At 43.8% G+C, this 25,087-nt stretch overlaps 2 protein-coding genes across 3 annotated transcripts in view; one reads left to right on the top strand and one right to left on the bottom strand.

Moving 5' to 3' along the window:
* LOC106584313 (xenotropic and polytropic retrovirus receptor 1 homolog) overlaps positions 1–9,738 on the top strand; it is a 103,809-nt gene extending 94,071 nt beyond the window's left edge. The window contains exons 12-15 of the mRNA XM_014169421.2: positions 5,901–6,067; positions 6,232–6,371; positions 6,455–6,676; positions 6,935–9,738. Coding sequence (XP_014024896.1) covers positions 5,901–6,067; positions 6,232–6,371; positions 6,455–6,676; positions 6,935–6,995 — 590 coding nt within the window. The 3' untranslated portion in view covers positions 6,996–9,738. The remainder of the gene's footprint in view (positions 1–5,900; positions 6,068–6,231; positions 6,372–6,454; positions 6,677–6,934) is intronic.
* A 4,079-nt stretch (positions 9,739–13,817) lies between these two features.
* LOC106584312 (paired amphipathic helix protein Sin3b) lies at positions 13,818–23,805 on the bottom strand. 2 transcript variants are annotated; one of them, XM_014169419.2, is made up of 19 exons: positions 23,080–23,805; positions 21,875–21,981; positions 21,498–21,651; positions 20,887–21,246; positions 20,560–20,712; positions 20,337–20,459; positions 20,159–20,248; positions 19,929–20,047; positions 19,535–19,748; positions 18,970–19,086; positions 18,577–18,815; positions 18,277–18,460; positions 17,447–18,161; positions 17,021–17,190; positions 16,659–16,832; positions 16,331–16,423; positions 15,555–15,649; positions 15,048–15,246; positions 13,818–14,771 (listed from the first exon to the last, which is right to left on the bottom strand). In XM_014169419.2, the coding sequence occupies exons 1-19, from the start codon at positions 23,209–23,211 to the stop codon at positions 14,541–14,543; spliced, it is 3,669 nt and encodes a 1,222-aa protein (XP_014024894.2). In that variant the 5' UTR covers positions 23,212–23,805; the 3' UTR covers positions 13,818–14,540. The 2 variants fall into 2 exon arrangements, with proteins under 2 accessions (XP_014024894.2, XP_014024895.2); XM_014169420.2 differs by having other exon boundaries at positions 20,908–21,246.
* Between the last annotated feature and the right edge of the window lie 1,282 nt (positions 23,806–25,087).

The raw sequence follows: 25,087 nt of genomic DNA, 5'->3' as shown, positions 1-25,087 counted from the left end.
TCCAAGTCGATAATCTCAAAGCAGTTTGCTAAGTGGTTTTTTTCATTATTTATATACATGTTCATCAACGGTCAATATATTAATTTGTGCAAATGCCAGCTTTTAAACCTCAGCTCCACCTTTGAAAATGGTAAATGTTATGTCACAGCATGATTTTTGCTTCATTTTTCAATATAAATTTAAATCAATATTTGTGTTTCTTCTGTAACCTGACTCTTGGTTTGGCTGTGGGTTTGGCGGCAGAGAGGAGGCAGAAAGGAGTCAGAGAGGAGGCAGAGAGGAGTCAGAGAGGAGGCAGAGAGGAGTCAGAGAGGAGGCAGAGAGGAGTCAGAGAGGAGGCAGAGAGGAGTCAGAGAGGAGTCAGAGAGGAGTCAGAGAGGAGTCAGAGAGGAGGCAGAGAGGAGTCAGAGAGGAGGCAGAGAGGAGTCAGAGAGGAGGCAGAGAGGAGTCAGAGAGGAGGCAGAGAGGAGTCAGAGAGGAGGCAGAGAGGAGGCAGAGAGGAGTCAGAGAGGAGGCAGAGAGGAGTCAGAGAGGAGGCAGAGAGGAGGCAGAGAGGAGTCAGAGAGGAGGCAGAGAGGAGTCAGAGAGGAGGCAGAGAGGAGTCAGAGAGGAGTCAGAGAGGAGGCAGAGAGGAGTCAGAGAGGAGGCAGAGAGGAGTCAGAGAGGAGTCAGAGAGGAGGCAGAGAGGAGTCAGAGAGGAGGCAGAGAGGAGGTTTTAGGTTGTTAGGAAATGAGACCATTAAGGGCTTTTCCTCCTCTAGTCACTCCGTCCGTTCCTCTAGTCTTCAGCCCTGTGGACCCTGGACTAATGGGCACTCTTCATTTCATATGCTGTGTGAAGACCTCTTTCTGAATGAAGAGGTAGAGTCCGGGTCGTTAAATGAGAAGGGATGGAGGGAATATCCAGACTACAATGCCCAGTTAACCTGCTGTCTTTCAACTGCGTTGGCATGGCTACCAAATCTAGAATTTACAGAATGTGAATGCACAGGGTGGCCATAGATATTTTAAGCATGTTCTCCATGGTCATTTGAATCTAAAGAGATAAAAAAATTAAAAATAAAACGATGAAAAAACATATTGAATTGTTCAGTCCAGTGCTCTTTATTGTTGCTAGACTGGTGGTGTCACAGTCTACAATATACTGTACATTTTAGTCATTTAGCAGACGCTCTTATCCAGAGCAACTTACAGTAGTGAATGCATACATTTCATACATTTTCCATACATTTTTTTTCCCCCGTACTGGTCCCCCGTGGGAATCGAACCCACAACCCTGACGTTGCAAACACCATGCTCTACCAACTGAGCCACACGGGACCACTGTATGCTGTTATGTCTGCTGTATAGGCCTACCGCCTGAAGTCTAGCCAGATGTGGAGGTGTGGTGCATCTTGGCCCCTGAGTTTGACAGTTCTGCTGTGACATACAGTAAATGGGATACATAGAGTTAGGCCTGGACCGGAGCACCCAAATTACACAGCATCTGTTTCACCAGCAGAACAGAACGCATAATGATCATCGGCCAGTATTGAATCATGTTCATGCCGTGCACAGCGGTAGTAAATTAGCATAGGAAATGCTGGCAGGGCTACCAGGATGTGTATAGATATGTCACCTCCATTGTACATCCACAAAGTAGTTTTCTGTTGTTGTTTGTGACCTCATTGAAACCAGTATTATACCACTACCACAGATAATTGTTCTCTACTCACGTTGCAATAAATGTATAAGGTGAATCGATGCAGAGGGTAAAATGTACCCTCCTGCTATTTAGGTATTACGATATAGTAAAGGAGTTGGATTCATGTAAATGAATACAGGTAAAATACTGAATTAGTGCAGAGAAGTATTTGGCAATCCTGTGAACAGATCAGTAAAGTAATAATAATCTATAAATACATCAAAGAACAATGGTGTTTATGCTGTCCCACTTGATGTTCCAGGGTATGTAGAAATGGGGGATTTCCTGATTTAGACTTTTGAATTTATAGTCCCCAGCACTACAGGATATTAAGCCTGACAGTAAGGCCAAAGACTTTATTCAGGATCAATATGGGATCTGCTCTTGTACAGTAGTAGCTTCACTAAATGCTGTTTTAGATGCAGGAGAGCTGAGCAGTCATGCAAATGTAAGCCCTTAGGAATGCTTTCATGAACTGCCCAGGCTGTGGGGAGAGTAATACTGCAAGGTTAGCTGGAACGAGTAGCATAATTCTGGTGGAAGGACACTCACTGACTGATAAAGTGTGGGAGGGACAATGGATCGGGTAGATTACATGGTCTAGGTGAGACTGAGACAGACAAAGAGGAATAATAGACCTTTTGAGGAAGTGAGAGTCGAGCAATAATGAAGATACAAGAAAAAGTAGAACTAGTGTGAAGGATCAGCGAAAAATCTGATATGAGAGGAGATTGAGAGAGGAGGAAGGAGAGCAGAGAGGGAGGGGTGGAGAGAGGGGTGGAGGCAGGGGGAAGAGGATAGACTAGCTGGAGGAGAGTGAGCTGTAATAACTTGCCTGCGGCGAAACAAATCTCTGGCGGATGCTGCTGGAATGGAGATGAGACCCAGGGCCAGGCTGGCTGACGGAATAGGATTTTATCACTCACATAGACACACACATTGTCTATGTACACACAGCGGTAGCTGCCTGAACCACTGCATATGAAAGACTTCGATTTAAGTCAACATTTTTCTCACACTCCCCCTGTCGGGGTCATGATTCCCACTGAACTCAGCCTCAACCCTGTTACAACCACACTGTCTCTGGGACATACTGCCTACTATGATCAGCGTCATATTAAGTTGTAGGTTGAGTTCAGATCTAACTACCAGTATCTGCAATAGAAATTCATATCAATGTAAATGATACTCCAACCACACAGGTAGTAATATCAGTCTACACAGACTCACTACCAATCTGCCATGTGAAATCAACATGTCACCTTCCCTGACTCAATAACCTTTATTTGTCTTGCTAGGAGTCCGTGTCTGATTGGATAGGCTCTGTGAGGAGAGGGGGGTGGAGATAGTGATGAGGCAGGCAGGTAATAGATTCTTTATCACCTGAACAGCAGTACCAGGCAGGCGGCACCGTGGCAGATAACAACCCAAAGACAGATGATTGCTGTTCCCGTGTGCTTATTAACACCTTCAGTGGGAGGTCTGCCCTGGCCCTCTGGCCTTATGAAGTGTGCCTGTCACTGCCACATCCCAGTCTCAAATGGCTTTTAACTGCTTAGGCGGTGGCTAGACACAAGTTACTAGTTACCCCTCTATTGAGCTCCAGATGAACGACTAGCCACCCACACTAGAGCCTCTGAGGACATCAGATGGACATCAGTTCTACCGAGCCCTGGAGACCAACCAGAAGGCTTAGTGATGGAGGAGCGGTATCTTATATGCTCATTATTATAGCGTTTTGATTTCACATCTATTTGTAATTGTTTGTTGATGCAGTAGTTTGATGTTGTAAAGATGCTCCAGTTTTCCTTCATATTTCTGGATTGATGTGTTGTTAACTATATTCGACGGCCTTGAACTTGTATTTGCGTAAGTCTTCCATTTACACGTTTTTTGACACAGGTTTGTTCTACAAACTTCAATGAGTTTGTAATTTATATGTTTGCAATCCCAATTGCCGACTGTGTACACATCAGAAGTACTTTTTGAAAGGGGTGTCGTGGAAATTCTTACACAGGGACACTCGAAGTCAATCTTAATATGAATCATTGTTTATTGTCAGCTCGCTGGAGAGGTTCCAACCAACTCAATGCACTATAGTACATATGTCAATCAGGAGCTCTCCCTGGGCAGACCCAGCAGTTGTCTTATACACAGACAAGTTATATTTGCATGATTTAACATAATGAATGAATCATTACCGTTTTGTTTCATTCATGTGACTGACCAATACTGCTTCATAACTTGTGACAGACCAACACCTCACGAGGCTTCTTCTCTCTAAGTTGAGACCTTGAAACTGAGATATCTTTCGTTCGTTCTCAAAACAACGTCTGGGCGTGCTGCCAAATTGCAGCTACTGATTGTGAGGATTTGTTCAGTCAGCCACTTGCATGAACACAGAAATTGGTTTATAGAACAGCACATGAATAGAACACAGAAAGGAGTTATAAGAAAAGCACAAACATTAAAATTCCATTACGGTGGGGACATACACGACATGGACGTTTTTAGGATGAATCTCAGCAGGGAATGTTGGGGTAATGTGGGGACACGCTACTGGGTGAGGTAGTCTGATTCAGAGCCCACTGTCTGGGTGAGAGCAGGGCTGGAGGGACCAGTGTAATTCTTGGTGAAAAATGTCCCCTGTTCATTTCCTGGCGCCCTGGTGGCAGTAAGTGGGAGGCATTGACCATGACGGATGACACTGTCCCTGTCTGCTGTCTGTGTGGTCAGGTCAGACTGTGAATCTAACCAGTTTGTCAGTGAGCACATACAGACACACACACACACACACTGTCACTTTATGAGCAAGGTCCAAAGTCTCAGCTCTTGTGAATCTTGATTACTTGTCACATTCCTTAGTTAATGGGAACAGTAACATACACCAGCCTATTTGAAGATGCACAGTAGACTTACCCAGTGGATTTACCATAGTCATTTTCAGTTCAGTCAGTCAGAAATCTACACCTGGGTAAAGCTGGCTGGTGTGAATAGTTGTGATAAGAGGGGTTACGTAACATTGCGTCGTGATGTGTCTCCCCAGGCCTAGGTGTCCTGTTGCTGGTGTCGGTGTGTGAGTCTGTCACACAGTGTTAGGCCATACTCTCATTTATGTCACAGCGGGAGAGAGCTCTCTGTGAACGCTGGGTTCAGCCCAGTGCCTAGGCAGATCAGACTAGAATACCTCAGTCATCAATAATCCCCCAGGCATTTCAGGCTGTCAGTGGAGCAGCATGGGAGTGTGGCCTAGTCAAAACACATAGCTATGACACAGGGAAATGAACATGACACTGCAGCACAGTTGGTCACCGTTACCTTTGTTACTGGCATGAGCTCAATGTTCAAAAAGAAATTCGAACATAATAAATCATTAAATAAATATAAATGCACTTGTATATTTAATAAGTATTTAATGTATATATATTTTTTTTTACAAATATTTTTTATTTGTAGTGAATTGCCAGACTGAAGGACACAACAACATATATTTTCAAGAGCCTCTGAATAGTTTCCTAAGGATTAGCATGGTATTTTCCATCCGTGGTAATCCGTCTCAGGAAATGTACTATTTATGGTACAAGTTCTCCCTCTAGTGGGGATAGTGAAGACCAGAGACACATTTATCAACAAGCTGCTGTCCAAGTCTGCAGTACCAAGCAGACAACTTAGCTATGTTTTCTTCTTAATTATCAAGTTATATACAAAACATTAGGAACACCTTCCTAATATTTAGTTGCACCCTTTTGACCTCAGAACAGCGTCAATTTGTCGGGGCATGGACTCTACAAGGTGTCAAGTGTTCCACAGGGATGCTGGACCATGTTGACTCCAGTGCTTCCCACAGTTGTGTCAAGTTGGCTGGATGTCCTCTGGGTAGTGGACCATTCTTGATACACATGGGAAACTGTTGAGTGTGAAAAAAACAGCAGCGTTGCAGTTCTTGACACACTCAAACCAGTGTGCCTATCAACTACTACCATACCCTGTTCACAGGAACTTAAATATTTTGTCTTGCCCATTCACCCTCAGAATGGCATCCATATTGATTGAAGTGGATTTAACAAGTGATATGAATAAGGGATCACCTGGTCAGTCTGTCATGGAAAGATCTGGTGTTCCTAATGTTTTATACACTGTGTATGCAGAGCGATTGTTCAAAATACTACCGTTATACAGACTAATGATGGACAAACGTCTTGTTTGTGCTTCACAGAACAAAAGCATTCTGATGCAGACATGTTCTTCTACCTGCTGATCGTGTTCTCAGCCGTCAGCTCCCTGTACACTCTGATCTGGGACCTGAAGATGGACTGGGGCCTATTTGACCGTGGAGCAGGAGAGAACACCTTCCTCAGGGAGGAGATCGTCTACCCGCAGAAAGTGAGTATTTTTCACACACACACACACACACACACACACACACACACACACACACACACACACACACACACACACACACACACACACACACACACACACACACACACACACACACACACACACACACAGTCTTCCTCTGACCTGATGACTGTTCTATTTTCCAGGCATACTACTACTGTGCCATCATAGAGGACGTGATCCTGCGTTTCGCCTGGACCATCCAGATCTCCCTCACCACCATGACCAACATCCCCTCTGTGGGAGACATTGTGGGCACAGTGCTGGCTCCTCTAGAGGTGTTCAGGTGGGTTGGAGCATCACAGTCTCTCTCTCGTGCTCTCTTTCTCGCTCTCTCTCTTATAAACCTCACTGTGAATCCACACACAGGCGTTTTGTCTGGAACTTCTTCCGTCTGGAGAACGAGCATCTGAATAACTGTGGTGAGTTCCGTGCCGTGAGGGACATCTCAGTGGCTCCGCTGAACGCTGACGACCAGACACTGCTGGAGCAGATGATGGACCAGGAGGACGGAGTCAGGAACCGCCAGGGCAAGAAGAGCTGGAAGCGCAGCTACAGCCTGTCTCTACGACGCCCTCTGATGTCCTCTCAGTACGAACCTCCTCTCTCTCTCACACACACACACACACACACACACACACACACACACACACACACACACACACACACGCACCGCGCGGCTAAGGCTAGGAGAATTTCCTGAAAACTTGACCTAAGTTTTTCCCGCTCAGGTCAATTGGTCAGGGAACCCTCAGGGTCCTCTGGGTTATGGCCATTGCCAGGAGTCTGTATATGGTGGGCTTGTGTTTGTCTGACAGTATCCATGTGTGTGTTCCTTCTCGCGTCCAGATCATCCAAGAAGGACACCAAGGTGTTGATAGAAGATACGGATGATGAGGCCTTCAGCTGAGCCCAGGGCACCAGCTCGACGCCCCCAGTGATCTTATCACTTCATCACAGAGCTGCCTCACCACACACACACACACACACACACACACACACACACACACACACACACACACACACACACACACCAATTAACTTACTCAAGCACAATCTCAGTATATGATATTGGTATAGATGAGGTGGAATTACACACACCCAGTTCTGAGTTGTTCAGACCAAGAGGGATACACACAGGATACACTCCACATATTGGAGAAAAAAAACACCCAGACCTGGGGTTTTCCAATGAGTACTTTTATTTTTAAACAGACTCTTTTAGTTTATTTTCTTTATGTTAATACTTTTTAGTTTGTATATTTGTTTTTGTAGTTCTTTGCCATTTTTAAAGATGTAATAATAGAGAATAAACAACTGTTTACATGCATTTAGTATATCAGGATCAACAGGGATAAGACATATTAATGAAAAAGAGTAATAATAATAACCAACCTGAGCATGGACTCTGGAACATTAACCACAGCATATCAACAACACCAACTGGTTTCAACCTGTTGCTTCTTTTTCTACTCTGCGTTTTGGGTTGGTTTTGTTTATTGAGTTGTAATAATGAAGTCGGTGTAAAACCCTGGCGGCACTTGCAGGAAAAGTGCATTTCATACAAACAAACCAAAACAACTTGTTCAAAAATATCATTTGAACATATTTGAGTCTGTTAAAGTTGCTTTGTATATTTGTTCATGTGCGTTATTTGGATGTCAGAACTATTATGTACCCAATGTATTATTTAGAAGAATGACAATAGCTTGAGCATCTGTGCAATGATATTGATGTGTTTCTCAATGGTGGGAATGTTGTTAGACTTGTGCCATGCTTTCTAGAAGCCTTTGTTGTCGAAGAGTACAAACTCTTCAGGTGGCTCATTCTCCCTCTCATACAAGCTTGGCCCACAGATCAGGTAGTCAGCAACACCTTACAACGTCAAAGTTATCTAATTAGCTCATGGCAAGTGCCCTTTCACGTGCAAAACTGTACTTTGCCTTTCTGCCAAACGTGTTATTTTAATGAATGACGTTCGCTGGCGTAGCATCAACCATCTAGCTAGCCTGAGAAGAATGGTCTGTTCTGTGCGGCGGTGGAGTTGAGAAGACCGAGTGAGCGTTTTTTCCATTTCTCTGCCCTTTAGGAAAACTATCACATTCTCTTTTGATCAGTCAACAACTGAAACGGCACTGTGACTGTTTTTCTATTGCAGTGTTTTCTACTGATTGTGTGGGGCACTTTGTGTCTGTTCTGTTGTTGTTTTGCTATCAGCCTTCTCAGAACAGTGGCGAGAGTTCAGCTGACAGTGACCAGCATTTCCACTGGGGTTCCTCTGACTGCGATACTGCCCAAGTGGGTCATGTGGAATCTTCACAGGATACTGTTGACATCTGAAGAGGGCTTTTCCATGGGAGGAATGCCCTGGTTAAACATGAGATAATCATCTGTCATGTCTGCTAGCCCGCTCACTATCCAAATAACAGTCCTCACCCTAATCTCTGTCATCTCTCTGAAAGATCTCTGACTTTTACAACATAGCTGCTGCATCACCACTTTTGAATATAGAATGCATGCGTCATGTACAGTATCATAGGCCCTGGGACTCTGCATGTGTTAGAGTTTACTAGTGGTAGTGTTTGTCAGGCTTATTGACTAGAACAGGGACCAAGTGAGTGAGTCGTATCTCTGCTGTGTCAGGTGATCTCTAATCCTGGAAAGACCTTGCTGTGAAACAGTAGTTCTCAGATCAGATAGCCATGATTAAACGGGCCTGTCCTCCTTGGGTTGTAGACCTGCAGTATTTACTGGGTTTTAAGGGTTAGCTCACAGTTTCAAGTCTCAGTGGCCAAACATTCTGTTGAAGGTGAGGGTGATTTCTGTTACCAGCTCATTCTACAGTACATGTCGGTTTGTCTTGCTTTTTTTTGGCAATGCACTCATCAACAAAGCTCATGATTTTGCTGTAATGTTTGCTTTAATGTACTTTTTATAACTTTTATAGTGAATTTTGGTTTTTCCTAGAAAAATAACACCATGGAAATTGTACAACTGTTAGCGCTCTTTTTGTTTGTCTATTTTGTCACATGCATGCTATACTTGTAGACAAATATTATTTGCGAGCACAATCTTTATCGGCTGTAACGTTGAAAGTGGGTAAGCCCCTTTTTGTGGGCTTTCTGGCTTTTCAAAGGAAGGATAAGTGTATGTCACTGCCTGTTTCTCTCCTCTCCCAGTGTGTGACATCCTGTCTCTCTCACTCTGTGGCTAAGCTGTTTACATGATGCAGTAGCCATGAGGTGATCAGCATGAGCTTGTCTTTATTATTTAGACTGTTGACGTGTCTAATGATAAATTACGGTTGGGGACCCAGCACAAAATCTTTGTGTAAATTGAAAAGTTCATAGGCTACAAAATGTGTTGCAAATGCTTAAAAGTGCCATCAACAACCAGAATGACATACAATGGCTTGTGCCTTTGAGATATATTTCTTATATTGTGGTGAGGATTGTAGTCAGAAAGACATATGGCAGTTAGGGCTTGCCATGGCGTCTGGTACGTCATTAAAACCACTATCACAAAACACACAATTTAATTCAATTTATCCAACTACGGAGTGCGTCCTCTTGGTTGGAAGTATAGTTGCTCCCACTTTGTTCCCATACTCACTATAACTACAGAACAGGCCAGTCAACCAGTCTTTCCACCAACAAAAAAAACACTGCTGCAAGGATGCCTTTACATTCCTTGTAGCTTTTGCATTTCAGCACTTTTAAAGCGATGGAGAGCTCTTCTACCCCCTCAAAACACAAATACACACTGTTTAATCTCATCTAAACCTCCCTCCAACACTGTCCTCTTTTGTCAGAGGGCAAAAACTTCTCCCTCCAACTTCATGATTGTTTTAGTATCGCTCTACCGATTGTCTTGCCTGCATGCTGGTTTTGTTTTCCACTGTACATGTCTTTATTTATTTTTCATTATTTGAAGAACACTGATCATTCTTGATTACATACAGTGCATTCAGAAAGTATTCAAACCCCTCCCATTTTCCACTTTGTTACATTACAGCCTTATTCTAAAATTAAGTTATGTTTCCTCATCAATCTACACACATTACCCCATAATGACAAAGCAAACAGGTTATCAATTTTAGAAAATAGATTTTTTTAAATTCTACCTTAAAAATCCCATTTACATAAGTATTCAGACCCTTTAATCAGTACTTTGTTGAAGCACCTTTGGCAACAATAACAGCCTCGAGTCTTCTTGGATATGACGCTACAAGCTTGGTACACCTGTATTTGGGGAGTTTCTCCTATTCTTCTCTGCAGATCCTCTCAAGCTCTGTCAGGTTGGATGGGGATCATCTCTGCACAGCTATTTTCAGGGTCTCTCCAGAGATGTTCGATCGGGTTCAAGTCCGGGCTCTGGCTGGGCCACAAGGACATTGAGACTTGTCCCGAAGCCACTCCTGCGTTGTCTTGGCTGTATGCTTAGGGTCGTTGTCCTGTTGGAAGGTGAACCATTGCCCCAGTCTGAGGTCCTGAGCAGGCTTTCATCAAGGATCTCTCTGTACTTTGCTCCATTCATCTTTGCCTCGATCCTGACGAGTCTCCTGGTCCATGCCGCTGAAAAACATCCCCACACTATGATGCTGCCACCACCATGCTTCACCGTAGGGATGGTGTCAGGTTTCCTCCAGACGTAACGCTTTCAGGGCAAAGAGTTCCATCTTGGTTTCATCAGACCAGAGAATAATGTTTCTCATGGTCAGAGTTCTTTAGGTGCCTTTTGTCTTTTACAGAGTGGCTTCCATCTGGCCACTCTACCATAAAGGCCTGATTGGCAGAGTGCTGCAGAGATGGCTGTCCTTCTGGAAGGTTCTCCCATCTCTACAGAGGAACTCTGGAGCTCTGTCAGAGTGACCATCGGGTCCTTGGTCACCTCCCTGACCAAGTCCCTTCTCCCAACGATTGCTCAGTTTGGTCGGGCAGCCAGCTCTAGGAAAAGTTGACGGTTCCAAACTTCTTCCATTTAAGAATGATGGAGGCCACTGTGTTTTTGGGACCTTATATAGCAAGGTGTGCCATTCCATATCATATCCAATCAATTGAATTTACCACAGGTGGACTCCAATCAAGTTGTAGAAACATCAAGGATGATCAATGGAAACAGGATGCTTTACGTCATTATGGGGTATTGCATGTAGATTGAGAAAACAAAATAATACATTTTAGAACAAGGCTGAAACGTAATAAAATGTGGAAAAAGTGAAGGGGTCTGAATACTTTCCAAATGCACTGCATATTTTGTTTTCCATTTAGCTTTAAAACAAGCAGTATTCTAGGTGCTGAGGAGCATTTTGATTGAATGCAGGATTGTGAACAAATGTAAAACCTGTTGAATTGTGTTTGTAAAAAAAGAAACAGTAGAAGTTCATCTGGATTGTGATTGGTCGTATTTTGTTGGGTTTTCGATACTTTTTCCTGGCTCCCTCTTCCACAGGGTTCATTGGCATCCAGGGCTACTGGAGGGAGGGGACTAGGGGTTGGCACAAACCTCACTCCATAGAGTCAACACTAACAATGTACTAATGGAGGACATTATCTTAGAAGCATTCTAATGCATATACAGTGGCTTTGGAAAGTATTCAGACCCCTTGACTTTTCCCACATTGTTACATTACAGCCTTATTCTAAAACCTACACACAATACCTAACAAAGTGAACATAGCTTTGTAGCAATTTTTGCAAATGTATTAAATTTAAAACTGTAATACCTTATGTAAATAAGTATTCAGACCCTTTGGCTATGAGACTCGAAAATTGAGCTCAGGTGCATCCTGTTTCCATTGATCATTCTTGAGCTGTTTCTACAACTTGATTGGAGTCCACCTGTGGTAAATTCAATTGATTGGACATAACTTGGAAAGGCACACACATGCCTATATAAAGGTCCCACAATTGACAGTGCATGTCAGAGCAAAAACCAAGCCACGAGGTCGAATTAGAGCTCCGAGACAGGATTGTGTCGAAGGCACAGATCTGAGAAAGGGTACAAACAAATTTCTGCAGCATTGAAGGTCCCCAAGAACACAGTGGCCATCATTCTTAAATGGAAGAAGTTTGGAACCACCAAGTCTCTTTCTAGAGTTGCCCGGCCAAACTGAGCAATCGGGGGAGAAGGGCCTTGGTCAGGGAGGTGACCAAGAACCCGATGGTCACTCTGACAGAGCTCCTGTGTGGAGATGGGACAACCTTCCAGAAGGACAATCATTGCAGCACAAGACCAATCAGGCCTTCATGGTAGAGCGGCTAGACTGAAGCCACTCCTCAGTAAAAGGCACGACAGCCCGCTTGGAGTTTGCCAAAAGGCACCTAAAGATTATCAGACCATGAGAAACAAGATCCTCTGGTCTGATGAAATCAATATTTAACTCTTTGGCCTGAATGCCAAGCATCACCATCCCTACGTTGAAGCATGGTGGTGGCAGCATCATGCTGTGGGGATGTTTTTCAGCGGCAGGGACTGGGAGACTAGTCAGGATTGAGGGAAAGATGAATGGAGCAAAGTACAGAGAGATCCTTCATGAAAACCAGCTCCATAGCTCTCAGGACCTCAAACTGGAGGCGAAGGTTCACCTTCCAACAGGACAACAACCCGAAGCACACAGCCAAGACAACGCAGGAGTGGCTTCAGGACAAATCTCAGAATGTCCTTGAATGGGCCAGCCAGAGCCTGGTCTTGAACCCGATCGAACATCTCTGGAGACCTGAAAATAGCTTGAGAGGATCTGCAGAGAAGAAATTCCCCAAATACAGGTATGCCAAGCTTGTAGCATCTCTTACCCAAGAAGACTCAATGCTGTAATCGCTGCCAAAAGGTGCTTCAAAAGTACTGAGTAAATGGTCTTAATACTTATGTAAATGTGATTGCTAATTAAAAAAATTTAATTACGTTTCTGTATTGTGTGTAGATTGAGGAAAAATAAAATGTTATCAATTTTAGAATAAAGCTGTAACGTAACAAAATGTGAAGTCAAGGGGTCTGAATATGTCCCGAAGGCACTGTATGACTGACTAACAGTTACTCACTAATTTATAAACAACTGACCAATGTCTAATGACAAGAGATGGTCAAAAATTGATAACCCTTTGACAGAGGGTTACTTTGTAACACATGAATGATAACCAAGCCCTGACATCACAATTTCCCACTCAATGATTTGCTGATTTCACTGCTTGCTAAATACCATGATTTTAAGTGTTTGATATCTCTGCATCTTTACTTCCTTCTTGATGTTGTACCCTTTCTTTCTAAAAGTGGAAGACCGTAACGTGTCTATAGTAACTAGATGTACTTTGATTACATTATGAAAAACGATAGATCAGATGTGCTTGTGTTTTAAAGAGACAAAGGAAACGTCTTACAATCCCCCTTTGACAGAGTAGTTTGTAAATGTTGTGTATAACGGTGTACTACGATGGTCTCATTTGTATTTCTGTATACACTTTGGTTATCCTGTTATATCTGGGTTTTATAAACCACGTTTATTTTTAAAACTGTCACCCTGGCTCTGGCTTTTTTATTTGTTCCATTCCATAATAATACAAAAAAACTTGTCTGTACCGAGATCTCCTAACGTTGAACATAAACATACTCGGGTGAGGATTTTTTTTGCAAGTTCTTTGGAAGTAAAGTACAGATGCAATGTTGCACTCCCATACCGTAGCTTCTTCAGCCCAACACAATCAAATGAAAGAAAAGACCAGGCTTTTCCAGGCCGTTTAAGAATTCACAACTAGGTTGTTTATTTTCATGATAAGTGACAGGATAAATGTTATACATTCTTTTTTTAACACTGATTTTGTTTATTTTAGTATGCAAAATGATAGTCAAGATTTGGTGAAATCATGAATATGATACATAATTCCAAATGTTCCGTAAAATTAAACACAATTGAATCAATCGTGCACACTCGTCACCCTGGCAATCATCCATTTTTACATTAGTCACAAGACAAAAAGAAAATGACACGAAAAAAAGAATGTCAAGAATTGGCTGCCAGCAAACACTTAGATCCATGTAAATGTTAAATTTCATTCATCATTTTCATGTAAATGCATATATAAAATGTGTACAGTTGTATATGCACATACAGTAATGCAATTACTTAAGTTGAGCTTACTGTACAAAAGACATGAGTATGACACTTTTTTCCCTAATCATTTCTCCCAGTACTTCAGTATAAACATATACAAACAAACAAAGGCCCTCTGGCTTCAGAAGCTAAAAACTACAACGGACTTATAAAAAGAGACATTCACATTTCTGAAACAAACTCAATGATTTTAATCTCCCGTCCCTCTGCCTGCACTGCTGACTGTGTGAACAGAGAAGCAACATGGGTGAGTCAGGTGAAGATCTCCTGTGTTCCGTGCTGGATTCCCCCAGGATGCCCCTGTCTCTCAGTCTCTCTCCATGTGTGTGTAGTGAGTGTGTGTGGCCTCTACGGAGAGGGGGGTTTCCTACTGTAATGCACCTGGTATCTGTTGACAGGCAGCCCTTTGACCTGTGTGTTGAGGCAGGTGGTCTTGCACGGAATCATGTCCTCCTCCTCCTCGCCTATCAGCCAGTCGTGGACGGAGCGCTCGGCCGCCGGGGTCACGTGCTCCACCAGCCAGCCCTGGTGCCACTTGTCAAAGCGCTCGTGCTGGTTCACAGCAACCCTGTGCTGGGACTGGGGGAGAGAGACAGAGGGGAAGAGTTAGTCACTGTCAGACCAACAGACAGTGCCTTAAAAGGGACAACATTCCACAGCGGAAGCACTGGATGACGAGTGCCATGGCGATGTCTAACTGATGCCAAAACAAGACATAACACTTTAAACATGTTGGAAGCAGCTATAACTATAAATACCTTTATATCATCTTGGCCCTCTAGTTCAATGCCCACCTTAACTTCTCTTCAACTAAAAACACACATTCAATCCCAGACATAAATTGGTCGTAGCTACCTTCCTGGCTTTAACCAGCGCTCCCCGGCGGTACATGTAGTCCTCAGAGTTCATGACGAACACCATCTTGTGGGTGTTGAGTTTAAAGCGGCAGTCCAGACTGCCAGCACTCTCCACTCCCAGCTGCCTGTGCCACTCCCGTCTGCAGCGCATCGCCTCCACCTGCCGCACCTGCCAGCGTCTGAAGTGCCTCAGGTTCCTACACGCACACACACACACGGGACAGTCAGAGTATATCAGAGGGAAAATACTGTGGTTCAGAAGGGACAGTAATATTCAAATCAGAGCCTGATATGCTAGGACTCATTTTGTGTTTGGCTGTTATGGCAAGCAGAAACGATCTATCTGCACTGCAGTGCTTTTGACAGCCATTAGTTAAGACAGTGAAATTAGAAAATGTGAAAACACTGGATTGCCGTGTAATGTCTCAGGAATTCATGTGGCATCATATGATGGTCAATATATGGACATCACAACCAAAGTTAATTGAGTGAATCTCTCACTTACCTGGGCAAAAATACCGGTTTGAAAAAGTAGCCTTCGTTCTGCGAGCAAAGCGTTGACCCTGTCCCTACAAACTGTTCCATATAGCTGGACAGGCACTGGACAGGGAGAGAGATGTGTCAATATCAAAACAATGCCATTTCAAAGCACTAAACTGAGATTAAATTACAAAAGGCCATAAACTCAATCATAAGCTAAGCTTGATGAGTTGGTTATTTCAAATCAGCTGTGTAGTTCTAGAGCAAAAACCAAAATGTGCACCCAGGGGGGAGTTTGGGAAACCCTGCTTTAGGGCAGTGGTATTTAAACTATTTAGCGGGGACCCCAATTTTTTCCACCAGATTTTCAGGGGACCCTACTTTTTTTGCTATAATTTCTCACGACCCCACCAAAACAGAATGACATCCTTAAAACCTGTATATTTTTACATCAAGAAATAACCTTCAATTTATTACATTTTAATCTCTCATCAAAATAAACCAATTAATGTACTTTATCACATTTTATTTTTTAAATGATCTTTCTCAAAAACATTTGTATATTGTCCCATACAATAATCTGTACTCTTAATTTTTGGTTCCGGCAACTGAAGACCTATTGAGACATCAAGTCAATTTTTGGGGGGGTGACCCCACTGCCGTTCCCAACCCCAACTTTGAATACCACTACTTTAGGGCACAGCAGGTTGCCATACAAGGCCAGTCTACGTTCATGCCCAAAGGGAATACTATGACATTCTAAAAGGTGCTAACAGTGCGACTGTCCGTAGGATTCTTTACCTGTACATCCAATGGATCATCAGCCTGGGCCTCCTCTGTGTCCAGCAGCTCAATGGTCAAGGTCACCTGGCCTTGGTTCTGAATGAACATTACCTACAAAATAATTCACATCCCAGCAAGCCATTAAACATCAATGATCAACACAACGGTTTCAGAATGCACAAAATCTCTGTTACAATAAGCAGCAGCTGAACTCCTACCAACTATGAGCAAAACCATCCCGTTTCAACCAAGTCAAATATACACCCCCGAAAAAGCACAGAATTCAATAGAAAATCTCTTCAAATATACAAGGCTCAGCGTTTGTCCCCCCAGGGCAAGCCGTTACCTTAAAGCAGTTCTCCTCAGCCATGACCCTCTCCGACTTCCACTGGTAGCTGGTCTCCCAGGCCGTTCTCACACACTGGGACGACAGGTTAGCCCCCGCCGCGCCCCTCTTCCTCTCGGCCAGGTACAGCTCAGCCACCTGCAGACACACCTCGTCACTCACCAGGTGCTGCAGCTGCAGGAAGAGAGAGAGAAATGACACGTCAATCTAGCGAAGGGAAAACCTACATGCATTCTGAGAACAGTCAAAACACCTCAGGATCGCTATATTCTTGAGGTAAAGACTGAATAGGTAGTTAACGGATATGCATCTGGTTCTGTAGATTATTAATGAAAACTGGCAACTCGAGAGACACCACTGACCTGTCTAATGAGGTTCTGGATGAGCTTGTCGATGGTGAAGCCAATGTAGGCGTGGATGGTGAACATCTCCCGCAATGTGTCCTCGTACTGTGTGGACTCCAGGTTCCCATCCAGAAGACTGCGCACCATATCCAGGAACGCTGGGTAGTACTCCTCCAGTTCTACCTCACCTGTAGAGCAAGTTCACAGGTCATTGAACAGACACTAGCTAGCTACAAAAAAACATGGCAAACTTACATTTACATTTTAGTCATTTAGCAGACGCTCTTATCCAGAGCGACTTACAGTAGCGAATACATATATTTCATACTCTTTTTTTTGTACTATAAATTTGATTACAGCCTAATGTTCCCTCTCCTGTACACAGATACACAAACAAATGCAGGCTACTAAATATGAAGGATGTTAGATCTCAGAGGTTCTTACTGGGCTGTTTGAGGCGGAGCTCCATGGCCAGGTCGCGGCCCTCGGCCATCAGAAGCCTCTCGCGGTTCTGCTCTGCACGGTGCTCCAGCAGTTGCCTCTCCGCCTGCCGGTACACCCTCAGCAGCCGCTGGCACAGGGTCTGGTGCAGCCGCAGGAAGAAGTACCAGTTGTTGTTGACGAAGAACAGGTTGTAGACTCCGTCTAGCTCCTTCTGGTGCTCTGCCTCAGGGTCTCTCAGGTCCACCTTCTCCCCTCCCTCTGGAGCCAGGCTATGGGACGAGGCTACACCAAGCTCCACTGTCTGAGGAGAGGTGCAGCGCCGCCGCCTCGACTCCCCGTTCAGCTGCTGATGCTGAGGTTGTTGCTGACTGCCTGATGTTGCTACGGCTCCTGGTATACCGCCACATCCTCCTCCCCGGTCTCCTCTCTCCTCCACCTCCTCGTCCGTCCACTCCTCCGTCTCGCTAAGCTCGCCGCGGCGGGAGAAGAAGAGGTCGGGGACAAAGTGCTGTATGATGCGCTTGATGTGGTCCTTGTCGTCCTTGTGGATGGTGGGCTGGCGTTTGACGTGGTAGATGATGAGAGAGGCGGCGTCCTCCAGGATCTGCTTGTCCTCGTAGGTGAACACCATGTGGGGATCGCTGACCGCTGGCGCGCTGCTCCCGTCACGCCCCTGCTGGACCACGCCCCCCTCCTCTGTGCTCTGCTCCTGACGCTGAGGGGGACAAACGCACAGGTTAGACAACACAGGAGAACATCTTCTTTCTAAAGAACCTTTGATGGATCGGTTGGGCGACTACAAATGAAGTAGATTGAGTCGGAGTACTCACCTCATCATAAACACTTTCAATCTCATTGAGCAGGCTCTTGGATCGGAGGGCCTTCATGTCATTCTGCTTGAAGTTGACCCCCTGGTGGTCCAGGGACTTGAGGTAGGCCTTCTCATACTGCTCCCTCCAGATCTTGTTGAAGCCCTGCTGGGCTTCTCTCCACTCCTCCTCCTTCGCTTTCAATCTACAGACACAGCAGAGAGGACATCGAAGAATTAACACACACAGAGAGATTCACATTGGTCATTGGTCAAGTAATTTGGGTCAAATCTCTGCATGTGTACGTGTGTGTACCCTGACCTCTTGAGCACCACAGGCACGGCAGTAGCAGGGCTCCTCTTCAGCCCCTCTATAATCTCAGGGGCCTTGTCGCCGTAGATACGGTAGATGGCTCGGCGCTGGATGACCTCAGATGTGCCTCCCAGACAATCGTCCAGACGGAAGCGGTCCTGGTCCTCAGGCGACAGACGGGACAGCTTCTTCTGAACGCTCTCCAGGACCCGGATGGTGGCCAGGTTAGTCTCCAGGACCACATCCAACTGGAGGAAACAGGAAAATAACTGAGAAAATGTTTCTGGAACAAGGTCCTCAAAAGGTGATTCTGCAGTGATGCTCTGGGTAGATAAGGGAGAATAGTCTGTTTGCATGTAGTTGGTGGCTGTAGTAGTACTTTTGATATCTCGGCTTACTTACCTCAAACCTTTCGTCCTCACAGCGATGAAGCTGCTCCTCGTATGGGGTTTTCTTTGAGCTCACAAACGTAGAGTCCTCCGACCACGAAGGGAAAGAAACCCAGGTGTCATTCAGCACCTGGAAATACACGATTTTGGTTTTACTTTTAATTTTCCACACAACTGAGAACATTATCATTGATGCCAACCAGGACTTGTTGATGGGCGAAAAACAAAAAAGGACACAAAATTCTGATTGATCTTCAATAATTACCCCATCATCAACCTTCTGATACAGATATCAAGATAAAAGCACTGAATAAGCGTTAGCTAAGTTTAACTCTGAATAAATGTGGAAAATCACAAGGCCCTGGCATGCAGCAGCTCAAACAAAACATGCATGGAAGTAGATTCACAACTATTGGAGAAATAGTTACAACTTTGTAGTGTCTCCTACTAGATTCAAAAAAGGGCTAAACACTTGAAATAGAAATCAGATGTGCTGGAATGGCAAAAAAAAAAAATATATATATATATATATATACACACACACACAAACACACAAAACTCCTTTCATTTATGAGCACCTCTTTGCAGATAGCAGTGCGACCGCTGCACTTGGGCTGCTGGTAAGTCTTGGGTAGTGCTCTGTAGCTGGATCCCAGGCGCTTGCAAGAGGCATAGTCAACCTCCCTGCCCCCACCTCCTTCCATGTATCGGTCTGACAGGCCAGACACTGAATGAGAGAGCTCTTTGTCCCCCAGAAAAGACTTGAACTGGGTATATAGCTCTGGAAACTTCCTGGAGGAAATAATGAACATGTTCAAATTAATGAATGGCTCAAGAGGAGACTTGGCAAAACATACTGCCTTCCATACAGTACAATAATATCATTATGCATTTATTTACTGAGAAAGACATCAGTGACTGTTCTCTCTGAAACCTCCCATGGTCCAATGCAAGCTCCCACGATCCACTTACCCCAGAAAGGGAGTGACAAGCTGCAGCAGCTCTGCTCCCGAAACCACTTCCTGGTTAAACAAAGCAATACAGCGGAGGAAGTTCTCGTATACCTCCCGACTCTTGAAGAAACGGCGAAGCTGGAACAAACCAAAACATTATTATCGTCATTGGTGACCAAGGCTTTCATGATATTTGTCACAGCCAAAACACATTATGGAATAATTCCAACGCAGACACCTAGGCATTACCTTGTCAAAAAATGTGAACTCCCGCAAGACTCCATGCTTCCCAACTGAGGCAAAGGACTGGTCTTTGGAGCATGAAAACTTCATCTTTTTCTAAAAACAAAAAAACATAACCAATCACATACAGTATAGGTCTTCTAGGAAAATGGTGACGTGTATAAATGTGTGATTAAGTCCAGACCTTGAGCAGTGGTGTCATGTGAGGCAGCAGCATGGGCCTGGGTCTCTTCTTGCTCTGTTTGCTCATGTCCTCGTCCTCTGCCCTCTTCAGATGGTCTTTCCCAGTCAGGGGGCTGCCAGTGAACTGAAAGGACACAATATAGAAACACAAATTGCACTGAAAGTGAACTGATCACAGAAAATGACCATGGGCAGTATGCTCTCAGAAAGGGGAAAATACTGACCAGTGATCTCTTAGCATCTGGTAAGAACTGTCCAAACTCAGCCAGTAAGTCCTCTTGGCCTTTGAAGAGGCTGGCCACTTTTGAGAAAACTTCATCCTCTGTCATTCCACTACTAGCATGACCCCGGCTCTCCTTGACCTCAAGCTGCTCCTTCTGAAAAGACAAAAACAGACAATTATTCCATCGGAGAAACCATGATATGATACACACTAATCTGCTACAATTTAAAGTAGCCTTGATGCTAGCAAACAACTTAACTTTAAGCAGACTTCACTTTATATCAAACTAATATATTGTTTTCAATTGACAGAAAAACAAATCAATTACCATATTGATGACACAGTGTACCTGGTAAGTGTGTAGTATCTCAAGGAAGGATCTGTAGATCTCTGGATGGTCTAGGAAGCGGTTTTTGATTTTGTTGACATAGCTGATGGCACTGTCAAATTCTACTGGGCTGGGCTCTGAGGCAGGGGGGGACACTGAGGAGGACTGTGGTTGGGATGGGCTCTCTCTGCTGGGGAGTGGCAAGGACAGTCTACTGGGAGGCTCTGGGGGCCCTGAGGATGAGTAGATGCTTTCAGGTGATGCCACAGCTTCACTTTGGGCAGATCCAACTTCAGCAACAGATGAGCCTGTGGCACTCACAGCAGGGCTTGCCATACTCTTCCCCTGACCTGGGGACACCTACCAAAGAAAAAGGGGCACTTATTAACATAAATTAACTTCACAACATCCATCATAAGAGCACCCTTCATGTGTGACCATTTTAATCTGCTATGGTGGAAAGGTTGTGGCAAACTCCACTTATATATAGGCCTACTACCAGCACTTGGTATAATGGTTGATTAATAAAATCGGGTTACAAGTGTTGTGCATAGGCAGCCAGTATTAGAGTTTTATGCAAACCAAATCAATACACATTTAGAGGGACCCACCTGGGCAGAGAATGGGGACTGAAGGAAAACTATGCCATTCTTGGGAATCTCTATCCGATACCCTGGGGGCAGGAAGGCATTGAATCCTAAGACGAGGTCCGGGTGCCCGTGGAAGAGCTGAGACACACGATTTATAACACCCGGTGTGTCAATGCTATGAAGGAGAGAAAGATTTTAGGCAAATTTCATAGGGACAGAGGAAGTGACCTTAAATGAGATGGCATTAAGAAAATCTGCTTCCCAACTTAATTTAAGAGTAACTTCAACAGTATAAAAAAAATATGCATGAAAATCTGCTTCTCAACATAATTTAAGAGTAACTTCAATAGTATAAAAAATATATATGTATCAAGAAATGGCAAACGGAAATGCTATACCTTTGTGATTTGAATTCTTTCATTATGTCAAGAAATTTGTTGTATATTCCAGGGTCATTCCCAAATCGTATTTTCACTTGGTCCAGGTATGATAGTGCATCTTCAACCTTAAGGTAAAGACAATGGTGTGAAACCAAATGAAAACTCATTAGAAGATATAAAAATGTTTTTTTATTTCCAGAAGGTGCTAGATTTAAAGGGGTCCAGGTTAAAGACCGATCATCAACAAGAATGCTAGTGTGTGAGTGATTGTATCACTGTTATTACACATTCACAAACAGGGGCAAATGAGTTATGTTGCTCCTCAATGAAGTCATTAGCTGAACAACTTATGGTATGAGATCTTCAACATAACTCATTTAGCTATCCATCCAACTCCCTATCACTATTTGTAGTTACACTGCAAACAATAAGCAGTTAACTAGCCTGAGCAAGAGATTACATTTTTGGGGGGGCTGTCTTAGCTATATCACATCCGAACACCTAGGACGCATTGTAACGTTAGCTAAAATCTGGTCAACAAGGTAAACGTAGTTAAACTGCATGGTTAACGTTAGCTTGCTAACAAAACCGATGGTTCTGTGCGGCATATGATCATCGATTTTAAAATCAGCAATACGAATAAACAATACAATAGCTAACGTTAGCATGGCGTATTGAGAAAACCCTACTCATAAACTAGCTGGCAAGTTATCAAACGAGTAACGTTACTGTATGTTGGCTAACGTTAGTTAGTTGTCGGATTACAAACTAGCTAGCAAGCAATAGCGCGTATTTAAAGACAGGTCTCCCATTTTGTGCCAACAAACACCATCCCATTCTAGACAACTTAAATGTGACTTTTTTTCTGGCATTGCGGGCAGAAAATGTGAACAAGGAACTTCAGATGCCCAAAGTTATCCGACAATGGAAAGTAGCTAACTAACCAGCCAAAGCAACTAACCTAGCTATATATGTTATACTGTGCTGTATCTGGATGACCCAATGAATGATTATTAAAATCGTGTCTAATGCAATTGAGGAATCCAAGTTATCTGGTGAGTTAACCTACACTAAAGTACTGTTCATGCGACATTCTATTCAGAACCCCTTCATGATTGATTATCTAGCTAACGTTAACTCATGAGCATGAAGAGAAAGACAATATCTGACGAACACAAAATGGTTCTGAGGAAGACTTTTCCCTTTTTGTTCCCGTCTCTTACCTTCAGTTTTTGAAAGTGCTGTTGTTGCACTTGCTTTTGTACAACATAGGCCTTGTCTTGAATTTGGTTTATTTGCTTCGTGTTGCTGTGTGCCTGAATTTTCGCCATGATCCCGGAGATAGTAACAGACATACAGCCACTACTACTTGGTTGATTATACGCTTTGGTATCTGGTTGTTGGCTAGCCGACAAAAATCTTGCCTTCGTCGGGAAGCTAGCTAGCAACGCTTAGTTGGCTAGCTAGCTAGTAGATAACGTTAGCCAGCAAGCAAAATAAGGAAAATCCAGCCAAGTAACAATGATGGGAATAAGCTACGACTCGATGCGACTTTGATTAAAAGCCATTATCGGTCCAACAAGTAACTACTGCTGTTACGCTGTCAGAGTGAAGCCTCTGAAAAAAGCTTTGAGACAATGGTTGCTGATTATGATATTTTAAATAAACTATTGCCTGTCTCTTTAAATTCGGCGGCAGCTGTGCAGCCAGTCTTGGCGTCCGGAAGCAGAGACGGAATAAGTAGCGAGACACCCCACTCCCTCATTTTTTCTGGATACATTACCGTCAAGGAACTAAACCGAGCAGACACAGCTGCTATTGCATTGTTGACTATGGAAGAACCACCCCATTAAGCAGAACGGAACTGATCATTTTTTTCATAGGCAAACGGCCTGAGTAAAAACTCTTTATTTATCCACCATCTTTGTCCGGAAACACAGTCGATCAGAGAAATTCCAATGCGCAGACGCATGGAGAAACGGGTGGAGCTTCACTAGCAAAGTAGGGATTTTTCTCCATCCTCCTTACAACAGTACAGTCCTTGTTCAATTTTCACACTGACTGGAGGAAACCTTTTTACAGAAGTGTATACACGCAAGCAGAACTTGAATTTTTACGAATGCGTTTACTTGCATAGTTTAAGATGTGAGCACAGAATTTGACTGCCTGCCACTCACCAACAGAATCAACCGGGAGGGAAAGTAATGGGCGTGCCAACAATGCGCATCACACAGAAGACCAAGACCTGACTACAGCTAGTGGCCTACTACAATAATACACACAGGATATTTGTATTAGATACTTTATTTGTAAATACAGTCATACTTGGCATAGCACATTCACACTCTATACATATCAGCTATGGATACTCTTCTAGTACGTGTTATTTTTTTTATTGCACTGTGAAGTTGAGGTAGCACAAGCATTTCGCTGCACAAACTATACCTGTTGTGTGTACCTGATGAATACAATTTTATTTTAGATGTATTCATACAACTCCAACCATCCAGACTGAGCAAAACCATACTATGGACAAAGTGGTCCTATTTATGGAACAACAAGCTAAATTATTTAAATCTACTCTATTTACTTTTGTGTATGTATTGATGATATGGATAACTACTAACGTAACGGTCTTGTTCAAATAGGATTACATTTGTGATTGAGGTTAACCGTCAAACTCGATTTAATGGCATGAAGACAACAGCAATTTACTTGTGATATACACGGCACAGCGAAAAGTATGTGGACACCTGCTCGTCGAACATCTCATTCCAAAATCATGGGCATTAATAGAGTTGGTCCCATCCTTTTTTCTAACAGCCTCCACTCTTCTGGGAAGGCTTTCCACTAGATGTTGGAACATTGCTGCGGGGACTTGCTTCCATTCAGCCACAAGAGCATTAGTGAGGTCGGGCGCTGATGTTGGCCAATTAGGCCTGGCTCGCAGTCAGCGTTCAAATTCATCCCAAAGGTGTACGATGGAGTTGAAGTCAGGGCTCTGTGCAGGCCAGTCAAGTTCTTCCACACCGATCTCAACAAACCACTTCTGTATGCACCTCTTTGTGCACTGGGGCATTGTCATGCTGAAACAGGAAAGGGCTTTCCCAAACTGTTGCCACAAAGTTGGAAGCACAGAATAATTTGCTGTAACGTTAAGATTTCCCTTCACTGGAACTATGGGGCCTAGTTCGAACCATGAAAAACAGCCCCAGACCATTATTCCTCCTC

The sequence above is a fragment of the Salmo salar genome, chromosome ssa23 (assembly GCF_905237065.1).
Source record: "Salmo salar chromosome ssa23, Ssal_v3.1, whole genome shotgun sequence".
Taxonomy (NCBI): Eukaryota; Metazoa; Chordata; class Actinopteri; order Salmoniformes; family Salmonidae; genus Salmo; species Salmo salar.
Note: the sequence above shows the minus strand (reverse complement) of the source record. Positions and strands in the feature narration are given on the sequence as shown.

Coding starts and splice junctions, on each gene's coding strand:
- LOC106584312 (XM_014169419.2), bottom strand. CDS start 23,211: ATGTCTGTTACTATCTCCGGGATCATGGCGAAAATTCAGGCACACAGC. Junction 21,247..21,497: donor AGTCCCCATTCTCTGCCCAG/GTGGGTCCCTCT, acceptor TTTCTTTGGTAG/GTGTCCCCAGGTCAGGGGAA. Junction 20,713..20,886: donor TACACTGTGTCATCAATATG/GTAATTGATTTG, acceptor TTGTCTTTTCAG/AAGGAGCAGCTTGAGGTCAA.